General features: G+C 44.0%; 1 protein-coding gene across 11 annotated transcripts in view; it reads right to left on the reverse strand.

Moving 5' to 3' along the window:
• The window catches only part of MAP7 (microtubule associated protein 7), a 198,533-nt gene that overhangs the window by 6,852 nt on the left and 179,679 nt on the right, over positions 1-12,002 (reverse strand). For all 11 annotated transcript variants that reach the window (XM_073575877.1, XM_073575875.1, XM_073575878.1 and 8 more), the window contains 3 exons: positions 11,786-11,978; positions 11,177-11,257; positions 4,226-4,276 (listed from right to left, as the gene is read on the reverse strand). In XM_073575877.1, coding sequence (XP_073431978.1) covers positions 4,226-4,276; positions 11,177-11,257; positions 11,786-11,978 — 325 coding nt within the window. The remainder of the gene's footprint in view (positions 1-4,225; positions 4,277-11,176; positions 11,258-11,785; positions 11,979-12,002) is intronic.

Consider the following 12,002-nt stretch of genomic DNA (forward strand, 5'->3'; position numbering starts at 1 on the left):
GTCACTAATGACTTGCTAACCGCCAAGAGCAAGCGACACTACTCTGTCCTCCTTCTCCTGGACCTATCCTCTGCCTTCGACATCGTAGACCATTCCCTCCTGCTACAGACTCTCTCATCTCTTGGCATCACAGACTTGGCCCTATCCTGGATCTCATCATACCTAACACACCAAACATTTAGTGTCTCCCTCTCACACACCACCTCCTCACCTCGCCCCCTGTCTGTTGGTGTTCCTCAAGGCTCTGTCCTAGGACCCCTACTATTCTCCATCTACACCTTTGGCTTGGGACAGCTCATAGAATCCTACAGTTTGCAGTATCACCTCTATGCCGATGACATGCAGATCTACCTATCTGGACCCAACCTCGCCTCCTTACTGACTGAAATCCCACAATGTCTGTCTGCTTTCTCAGCCTTCTTCTCTGCTCGCTTTCTCAAACTGAACATGGACAAAACAGAATTCATCATCTTTCCCCCATCTCACTCTACCCCTCCATCAGACCTATCTATCAATGTCAATGGCTGCTTTTTTCCCCCCAGTCCCGCACGCTCGGTGCCTTGGGGTAATCCTCGACTCTGCGCTCTCTTTCAAACCACATATCCAAGCCCTCGCCTCCTTCTGCCGCCTCAAACTCAAAAATATTTCCCAGATCCGCTCATTCCTCAACCACGAAACCACAAAAATACTAGTGCATGCTCTTATCTCCCGCCTTGACTACTGCGACCTCCTACTCTCTGGCCTCCCTTCTAGCACTCTGGCTCCGCTCAAGTCCATCCTACACTCTGCTGCCCGACTAATCCACCTGTCTCCCCGCTATTCCCCAGCCTCCCCCCTATGCCAGGCCCTTCACTGACTTCCTATTGCCCAGAGGCTCCAATTCAAAACCCTAACCATGACATAGAAAGCCATCCACAACCTGTCTCCTCCATACATCTGTGACATGGTCTCTAGGTACCTACCCGCACGCAACCTTCGATCATCTTGGGATCTTCTTCTCTACTCCCCCCTTATCTCTTCTTCCCACAACCGCATACAAGACTTCTCCCGTGCTTCCCCCATACTCTGGAACTCTCTGCCGCAACACATCAGACTCTCACCATCAACGGAAACCTTCAAGAAGAACCTGAAGACCCACCTGTTCCGACAAGCCTACAGCCTGCAATGATCCTCGGTCTACTGAACCACCGCACGACCTGCTCTACCCTCTCCTACTGTATCCTCACCCATCCCTGTAGACTGTGAGCCCTCGCGGGCAGGGTCCCCTCTCCTTATGTACTTGTGTGTCCCTTGTCTTACACATGTTTATTATACTTGTCTATATTTCCCCTTTTCACCTGTAAAGCGCTATGGAGTAAATGGCGCTATATAAATGCATAATAATAACATAACTTGATTCATTTTTACGGTTTGCGCTATCCCTTAAAATTGTGCCAAAGGCACTCCCCTTAAATAGTGTTAATCAAATTAATACAGTGCCTTGCGAAAGTATTCGGCCCCCTGGAACTTTTCAACCTTTTCCCACATATGCTTCAAATAAAGATACCAAATGTAAATTTTTGATGAAGATTCAACAACAAGTGGGACACAATTGTGAAGTTGAATGACATTTATTGGCTATTTTAAATTTTTTGTGGAAATACAAAAACAGAAAAGTGGGGCGTGCAATATTATTCGGCCCCTTTAACTTAATACTTTGTTGCGCCACCTTTTGATGCAATTACAGCTGCAAAGTCGCTTGGTGTATGTCTCTATCAGTTTTGTACATCGAGAGACTGAAATTCTTGCCCATTCTTCCTTGGCAAACAGCTCTAGCTCAGTGAGGTTGGATGGAGATCGCTTGTGAACAGCAGTTTTCAGCTCTTTCCACAGATTCTCAATTGGATTCAGGTCTGGACTTTGACTTGGCCATTCTAACACCTGGATACGTTTATTTTGTAAACCATTCCATTGTAGATTTTGCTTTGATTGGGATCATTATCTTGTTCGAAGACAAATCTCTGTCCCAGTCTCAGGTCTTTTGCAGACTCCAACAGATTTTCTTCAAGAATGGTCCTGTATTTGGCTCCATCCATCTTACCATCAATTTTAACCATCATCCCTGTCCCTGCTGAAGAAAAGCAGCCCCAAACCATGATGCTGCCACCACCATGTTTGACAGTGGGGATAGTGTGTTCAGGGTGATGAGCTGTGTTGCCTTTACGCCAAACATATCGTTTGGCATTGTTGCCAAAAAAGTTCGATTTTGGTTTCATCTGACCAGGGCACCTTCTTCCACATGTTTGGTGTGTCTCCCAGGTGGCTTGTTGCAAACTTTAAACAACACTTTTTATGGATATTTTTGAGAAATGGCTTTCTTCTTGCCACTCTTCCATAAAGGCCAGATTTGTGCAGTGTACGACTGATTGTTGTCCTACAGACAGACTGTCCCACCTCAGCTGTAGATCTCTGCAGTTCATCCAGAGTGATCATGGGCCTCTTGGCTGAATCTCTGATCAGTCTTCTCCTTGTTTGAGATGAAAGTTTAGAGGGACGGCCGGATCTTTGTAGATTTGCAGTGGTATGATACTCCCTCCATTTCAATATGATCTCTTGCACAGTGCTCCTTGGGATGTTCAAAGTTTTGGAAATCATTTTGTATCCAAATCCAGCTTTAAACTTCTCCATAACAGTATCACGGACCTGTCTGTTGTGTTCCTTGGTCTTCATGATGCTCTCTGTGCTTCAAACAGAACCCTGAGACTATCACAGAGCAGGTGCATTTATACGGAGACTTGATTACACACAGGTGGATTATATTTATCATCATTAGTCATTTAGGACAACATGGCATCATTCAGAGATCCACAACGAACTTCTGGAGTGAGTTTGCTGCACTGAAAGTAAAGGGGCCGAATAATATTGCACGCCACACTTTTCAGTTTTTGCATTTCCACAAAAATTTAAAATAACCAATAAATTTCATTCAACTTCACAATTGTGATCCACTTGTTGTTGATTCTTCACCAAAAATTTACATTTGGCATCTTTATGTTTGAAGCATGATATGTGAGAGAAGGTTGAAAAGTTCCAGGGGGCCGAAAACTTTCGCAAGGCACTGTATTTGTTAGTTCAAGTACCACTGTCTCGTCATTGTCTGCACTGTTGCATCCGCGTACCTGTTAACACCATCAATGAATCATCTACATTACAAAATTAAAGAAGAAAGCAACCGGTCCCTCTAGTAGTCACCTACAATCCAAATCTGAAGGTGTTATGGCGAGCTGCACAGAATCTAAAACTTTTATTACAAAAAAGATTCCGATTAAAATCTATATTTCCAGACCCCTCACTTCTGTGTTTTATGCAGCCCTTAAATCCAAGAAACTTATCAGAAGCTCCCTGTCCTCCCCAACAACAACAGGAGCCTTTCACTGCAAGCAGAAAATGTTTTTTAAATTTGTCCATTTATGCTGATCACGGACAAGATGAATCTCCCCAACTCACATCAGGACTACAAGATCCCAAATACTTTTAGCTGCATCACATCTACCGTAGTGTACTTAATTATATGTACCAAATGTCCAACTGGGGGTCTGTAAGTAGGGGAGACAGGGCAAAAGCTTAGAACGAGGATAAATTCTCATCGCCACACAATAAGAGAAAAAAGAGGAGATCTACCTGTGGCCAAACATTTTTCAATGCCATGAAATTGCTGGTATTATAAGGTAACAAAATCTGAAAACCTATGACAACTTTTGACACACTCAGTGCAAAAATGAATGTGTTGTATAAATTTATGTCTTTTGCTCCTCAGATATTGTGGGGGCATCACAATCCCTGGACCAAACCTCAGAGGACAATATAATTTTCACTCTCCTTCTCTATGAAATCTGCCAATATTTACTGCTACAACCGTGTCTCTCTCCTTCACGTCACTTTTCTTATTTACTGCATTATTCTATGACCGGTTGTGAATAAACATGTGGCTTTTCAGATCCTCTGTTATACTGAGTGTGATGAAGAGACCTGAGTAGTCTGGAAAGTTTGATACTTGTTATCATATTTTCAGTTAATCATTAAAAGGTTCAACCACTGAGTACTCACAAATTTTAATTGTTTTTCATCTACTGGCTATCATGGTACATAGATATATTTCTCCTACATAATTTCAGAACTGCCATGAGTCAATTAGCTTTCAGTCAAGTATTGCGGATAGAGGTTGTCTAACCATCTCACGTTATACCTTATCTCCAGCTTCACTGCGTCTTGTTCTCTTCATGATCTCTTCCAGCCTCTACATAGAAAAAAAAATGGGTATCAGAAAGTTACAGGGAGAAAAAAAAAAATGGTCTTCCATACTTTTTTTTTTTTTTAATCGGATAAATTTTTATTAACGAAATTCAAACAATGTCCAGACATTACAATGTCCAACAAGGTCACATATTTTCAATTACAGCGCATCCCCTCCCTCCCCCCTTATAGAAACACCATCAACAAATACTCAGAAGTACCTCCTCCTTTTGGGATCATAGTCTCTCCACCCACGGTGTCCACAATGCATTGAACGTTTTTTCCCTTTTGACATACATACCTTTTTCCATATTTACAATAAAGTCTGATTGTCTAAAAAATTCTTGTAGCATCGCCGGTTCTTCATTTATCCAATGCCCGGCTATTAATTTACGTGCAATGTATAACAACCTAGCTATCGCCAATTTGAACTGATTGTGAATCTGAATCTCCTCCACATAACCTAAAATACAAACCACAGGATCCCTCTCAATTCTACAGTCATACACTCCCTCTATAGTGTTAATAACCGCTATCCAGTATGAGTTCAGTCTGGAGCACTGCCCCATCAGCCTGACAACGAGGGCATTCAGAAGTCCGTCTCAGTCCCGCTCTATATAGTCTTTCAGGTGTCCTGTATACTCTATAGAGCACATATATTTGTGAGAGCCTACCTGGCTCACTCATTGACAATTGGGGTAGGTATTCCATAATTGCCTCCCACTTATCCTCCTCTATCAGTCCCAATTCGTCTTCCCAATTCTCTTTAGCCTTGATCGGGAAATTGATTAAAAAGGTGTGCATTAAGTCCTTATAAATACCTGACATAACTCCTTTTGTTCCCCCATCACTACATACATAGTCCACCAATATGTCTTTTTGGACCCTCCCTAGAAACCATCTTACTCTGTGCTATGTAAGCGTGACAGAGCTGTCTGCTGGAATCTACAGATCTCACATAACTCATTTCTCTTGTAGTTCCTCAAAAGTCACTAGTCCTCGCGAGTCCTGTAATTGGGCCATGTATTGAATTCCTTTCCTTGTCCAGTTTTTAAATTCCCCCATTTTGTCAAACTCCGGCAGTTTTCCATTTTTCCATATAGGGGAATAATTAATTAGTCAAGGTTTCCACTCCCCTAATCCTTTTAATCTCCTCCCACACCTTGTGTACAAGGGCTAGAGTGGGGCATGACAGTCCCAGTTTCCTAAAACTACCTGCCTCCAGTCCTTGAACCAATGAGTCTCTTCCCAGCACCCGAGTCAATATCCGCCACACTGAACCCGTGCCTTCTGTCTCTCACCATCCCCTCAGCTGTTGGCCCTAAGCTGCTAGATAATAAATCCATGGGCTCAGGAGTCCGAGCCCCCCTCATCTTTGGGCCTCTGTAATATTTCCAGTCTAATCCTCGGTTGTTTCTTCCCCCACACAAGATCCGTAAATATAGAATTGATTGTAAGGAACCACCGTTTAGGTAACCATATGGGGGCATGGTGCAGCACGTACAACACCTGGGGCATCAGCACCATTTTAATCAGATTTGTCCTTCCTACTACTGATAGATGTAATCTACACCACGCCACCACTTTGCTTCTGAACTTACCCAGTAGCAGGATAAGATTCTATATAGCTCAAAAGCGGTAGCGATACTTGAATGCCCAGGTACTTGAACTGCCGCACAACTGTCAACCTACTATTGTCCCCCTCTATGATAAAGGTCTTCACCACTACCATCCACAGCTAGAATGTTGGATTTCCCCCAATTAATTACCAGGCCTGACATAGCCCTAAATCTCCCGAGGATGCTCATCACACCCAGCAAGGACTCATCAGGGTCTTCCAGGAAAGGCAGCACATAATCTGCATATAAAGCTATTTTTTTCTCAGTAGGTCCATATTTAAACCTCCTGACCGAGGATGCCTTTCTAACTGTCTGCGCCAAGGGGTCCACTGCCAACGCAAAAAGCAGCGGAGACAGTGGACACCCCTGTCTGGTCCCCATATGAAGAGCAAATTGTCTGGATATCTGCCCATTAACCCTGACCATAGTAGTTGGGGATGTGTACAACAGCGGTATCCATGATATGAAGGGTTGTCCAAATTCCATGCACTCCAACACCTTCCAAAGATATCTCCATTCAATACTGTCGAATGCTTTACGTACACCCTACGACCCCCGTTATCCGACAGCAGCTGCAGATTAAGGAAGAGTCTACGTATGTTTATTGCTGTAGACCTAGTCGGCATAAATCCAGATTGATCGGGGTGGGCAAGATCTTGCACCACACTTGTTAATCGGTTGGCCAGAATTTTTACATCCGCCATCTGCAGCGAAATGGGCCTGTAGGACTCTGCCAACCTCGGCTCTCTACCTTCCTTAGGGATGACCACTACTCTACCTTCCTTAGGGATGACCACTAACACAGCCTCCATCATGGATAACAAGAGTCAGTGATAGGCGGTCATAAACGAGCGCTTAGGAAGCAACCTAGGGGCAGACAAGGATGTGAGGCCTCCATCGCAGCTCCAGCCGAAAACCTCCAATGGAGGACAGGAGCAATGAGAAAATGGAGAACGGTCTTAGGAGCGCAGGAAAGAGACTCAGACAAGAGATTGGTTTAAACCACAAAACGCGTTTCGACAGAGGATCCGTCTTCATTAGGTGGAAGTTTGATGAAGACGGATCCTACGTCGAAACGCTTTGTGGTTTAAACCCATCTCTTGTCTGAGTCTCTTAACTGTGCTCCTAAGACCGTTTTCCATTTTCTCATTCCATCATGGACAACGGCAATGCAACACACTCCAAAGCCTCCTCGAAGACCGCCTGTAGTCTAGGTGCTACCATATCAACCAACTGTTTATAGATCTCCACCGGGAGTCCGCCCGCCCCCGGAGCCCTATTTTTCATAGGCATTATAGCTGTTTAAATCTCCTCCTGTGTTACAGGCTCTTCCAATCTCCTCCTGTCACTCTCTGCAATCCTAGGGAGACCCGTCGCCCCAAGAAACCCTTCCATCTCTGCTGATGAGGCTCCTGACTCAGAAGAAAATAGCTGCTCATAAAACCGTCAAAAATCATCTGTATCCACCACCTCCATCCCCTCTTCCGTCTTCAGCTTTTATACAAATGAGGATTCCCTCTCTACTGCTGCCACTACTGATAGCAAATGCCCCACCCCTTTCACCCTCATCGTAGAACTGTGCCTTCTGGAAAGCTCTTTTCCTCTGTACTCTCTTTATATATAGTTCGTTGACTCCCTCCTGAGCTTCCCTGAGCCCGTTCTGACTCTCCACTGATGGGCTCACTATCAGTTCTTTTTCCGCCTTTTCTAAAGCCTCAATCACTGCCCTGTCTTCCGATCTAGTTTTAGACTTACATGTAGAAATTTCTCAAAACAGAAGACCCCTCAAATATGCCTTCATGGCATCCCACACCACTGGCCTGTCCGTACTACCTTAATTGATCTGCCAATATTCATCTAACTCCCCCTTTATTGCTTCCATATTAATATGTTCCAAACATAGCAGATGGAACCTCCACCCACTCCCCTGTCTAGACCTCCCCCGTCTTTTAAATAAGCAGCTCCAGAGGTTTATGGTCCGAGATCACGCTTGGAAGATATTCCACTCCACAAATCAATTGTGCCAACAAGTAATTACCTAGCGCCAAATCAATTCGCGAGAGAGATCCATGAGTAGTAGACTAGCAGGAGTAACACACCATATCCTCATTCCTTACCCTCCACAGGTCTACCATTCCAAGCTCTTTCACATAGTTCCCAAATTATGTCAATTTCCTGCCACCTTTTCCTATTCCCTGTTTATGCCTATCCCATCCCTCATCCATCACATTATTAAAATTGCCAATAATTAATAACGGTAGTCCAGCACCCCTTTTGTACAACTCTATCACCTCCTGGATTTTCCTCCCCGAGTACGGAGGTGGTATGTACATGGCCACTGTACATAGCAATTGTTCATAAATTTTACAGATTACAAAAACGTATTGGCCTTCACTGTCGACATGGCTTTCAATTTCTTCAAAGGGTGTGGATGCTCCTATCAACAACGAGACCCCCCCCTGGCATATGAGGAGTATGTGGAGTGATATGCCCTCCCGATCCATCTTCTCTTCAACACCTCCACCTTCTCATTAATCAAATATGTCTCTTGAAGGCATATCACGTCTGGTCCCTCCTTCCTAATATACTCTATAATTGCCGCTCTTCGTGTTCCATCAGACAATCCCCTCACATTCCAATTAAGAATTTTAATCTCATCACCCACCATATTTCCCTACACATATACATTCCCAATCCCGTAGAGGACAATACTTCTCCCAAGAACCCCTAGAACCAACCCATAACCTGAAGGGCCTCCCCCTCCCACCCTTCCTTCCCACAGTTGATGAACATAACAAACCATTACCAAAGACTCCCAATGTATTTCTCCCCTCTAAACCAGAGAGTAGGCAACTCTATACCTAACAAACTCACAAACGTTATCTCAAAAGCGTGAATTACTTTCAATTCCTCCATTTCTCCTCCTTATATGTGCTAGCATCTACAGTCCTTCCATTGTCCATAATAACTAGAACGCAGGAACAAAAAGACTCTATATAATAGCACTATCCATCTTTCCTCCTTCACAAGCATACGGCCCGCCAAGTCTCTCAGTGCGTCTTCTCACTTCTCCCTTCCTTTACTAGCTCTGATCCTTTTCTTGTTCAAGTCCAGCCACTTGGTGGCCTCCTCCGGAGTTGGAAAAAAATGAGCAGATCCCAGAGTCACAACCCTGAGCTTAGCAGGATACAAAGTAGAGTACGCCAGTTCCATATCTCTCAACCTTTTCTTCACCCCACCATACCACATTCTTTGCCTCTTAACCTCAGCTGAGTAGTCGGGGCATATGGACACTGTTTGGCCGTTAATACTCATATCCTTAGCCGTTCCTGCCTTCCTTAGGATAATGTCTCTATCCCCATAGTTAAGGATCCTGGCCAGGATGGTATGGGTGAGAAGAACCCAGAGAGGCTTCATGGGAACACAGTGTGCTCTCTCCACTGCAAACAGCTTGGACAGATTGTGAGCGCCAATTTTATTGCGAAGCCAGTCCTCAACAAATGCTGTAGGATCAGTATCTTCTGCCTTTTCAGGGATGCCCACCAACCGCACATTATTCCACCTGGAGCGATTTTCTAAATCGTCATTTTTATCAGCCAGAATGGCACACCGCTGCAGGCACTGAGCTTGGGACTTCTGCAGCTTAGAACGTTGGTCCTCCAGTGTGCTCACTCTTTCTTTCACCACCCCCACTCTGGTATCAGCCTTGTTAATGGCTGCCTTCACATTGATCATTTCCTCCTTTATACTGTCCACTCTCTTTGTAAGGGTAGTTAGTGCAGTTTTGCAAAACTTAACCAGATCATATGTCTCTCATTGTGGGCTCCCCTACTACGGGCTCCTCAGGAGTCTCCTGCATCACGCTTTCTCACTCCTGCCTTCTCTCCTCCCACACTGGCCCCTCCTGTGCTGCATAGTTCTCTAGATCTTCTCCATCCAGTTTCTCCCCGGTCTCCTCCTCACCCTTCGGCCATCTCCTGTGCTGCTCCGTTCACCCACGCAAATCTTTCAAGTTTAGCAGCAATTTCAAGCCGCTTTATGTATGCTGCATTAGCTGCACCGGATTTCACTACTGTCTCCACACTGCCATCATGGACCTGGCTCCCTGCTCCCGCGTCCCTCTGCCTTTTTCTCACCATTGCCGCAGTCCTCAGTTACACCGTACGTCAGGGTCGGTTCCTGCGATCTTCTGCCACCGGTATAGGGCGATACCGGTACTCTGGAGGCACTTTTAACTGGATAAATTCAGGATTACAGCGGAGTAGTCCTGAAGGTATTCTGCTCACATGGAGTGCTAGGCCACGCCCCCAGTCTTCCATACTTTAAACCAAACCGTAATGATGAGATGTCCAACCAATGTATTTCCTCCCACTTAAAGGTTTATTCTTAAAAAAAAAAACACTATGGATAGGGGATAACTTGATGACTGTTGGGGGTTCAACCTCAGACCCTTAGTGATCCTGAGAATTTGGCTCTGAAGCCCTCAAAACAGGGTTCTGCAGCCCTTTCCTAAATGGAGAGGAAGGGCGCATGCTTAACTTCTGCTCAATTTCTATGGAACCAACAGAAATAGCCAAGCACTGCGCTCTGTAGTCCCATGGACAATGAACTGAGCACAGGCCATGCGTAGCGGGCATGCGCAACCTCCGCTACATTTAGGACAAGGCTGCAGATCACAGTTTTCAGGGTTCCAGAGCTTCTTTTCAGGAGCCAGCAGTCGAACCCAAGCTAATCAGGAACTTGATTTTTTTTTTTTTAAATGTGTAAAATACATTGCAAATTTACTCTGGCCTTTGGTACATGGACAGGCAAAAGATGCAACAAATTTATTAAGAGGCTTATGCCAGCTTACTCTTAAAATCACAAGTGTAGGAAAGAAGATTTACAAATTCTACCCCTAGTCCTCATGGATGTCAGTAAAATGACAATTATGTGGCTATAGTGTCCAGTGCCTTTAGCTTTATATGTGCATCAATGAGCAGACATATCACGAGTGCCATCAGGTCCTACTGCCAGCGAAGACTCAGAATTAAGGATGAATTTTAGAGATAAATATATAAGGGCTATGCTACAATGCGCTATTTTAGAGGCTTTGTTCCCACAAGTTCTTAGGACAGTAAATACTAAATATTTTATTCTAGTAAGTAGAAGCCAGCTTATTACTGATCACAAAACCTACATTCACTGGGAAATCCCTTTAAGAAATACATAAAATGTATAAAGATCATAAAAAACCTACATTGCTGCTGATAACATTGCGTACATAATGGAAAATAATTGGTTACCTTTTTCCTTTCTGAACGCTCCTGCTCCTCCTTTTGGAAATGTTTCTCCCGTTCTAACCTAATGCGCTCAGATTCTTCTTTCTAGATGGTTTATGATAAAAGACTGTTGTCATTTTCAGGTTTTATGGCACTTGGCACATCAAACATGGTTGTGTTAATGCGATGACCCAGGTCAAGCCACTATCCAATAAATACGTGTTTGTTTTTATGTGTCTGTCTTAGAATATGGAGGTAAAAAGGTCACAACTGGACAATAACAGAATAGCGTATACATAAAAGTCTATCCTGGTGCCAGATTTGTTTGTAAAAGAAAACATATTGATACTACATACTGTATATACATTAAAGAGCTGTCAATTCACACCTAAAGTTTTAGACATTAAATAAACAGGTGTTAATAAAAAGTAACAAAACTATTATTAATGCCTTTCAATGACGTAACTTTGTTTTACTTTTGTATATATCTAAATACATATCAATATCTGCCATCACAAGGAAATACTTGGGCACTGACTTCTGATAATGATATCCATCCTTTCAACCCACGCATAAAACCAGTAGAGCATCTGTGAGGTGAACAAATATGTCCCTCAACCCGCAGGAACATACTTGCTTCTGAAGACGTTCTGCTTCCTCGCGCTCCCTTTGCTCCTTTTCTTCTGCCTGTTGTTTCTCCAACCTTTCCTTCTCCTGGAGCTCCTTTTCCTCCATCTCTTTTCTTTCAGCTTCCTGCTGTTTTGCTTCCTCTTCTCGGCGAGCTCTTTCAATGGCCTGCCTTTGAGCTATCTCCTCCTTTTTTCTCCTGCAACAATGTCATCATTTATTA

Source organism: Dendrobates tinctorius, unplaced genomic scaffold (genome assembly GCF_039654945.1).
Source record: "Dendrobates tinctorius isolate UK_male_01 unplaced genomic scaffold, ASM3965494v1 ptg000046l, whole genome shotgun sequence".
In the NCBI taxonomy this organism is placed as follows: domain Eukaryota; kingdom Metazoa; phylum Chordata; class Amphibia; order Anura; family Dendrobatidae; genus Dendrobates; species Dendrobates tinctorius.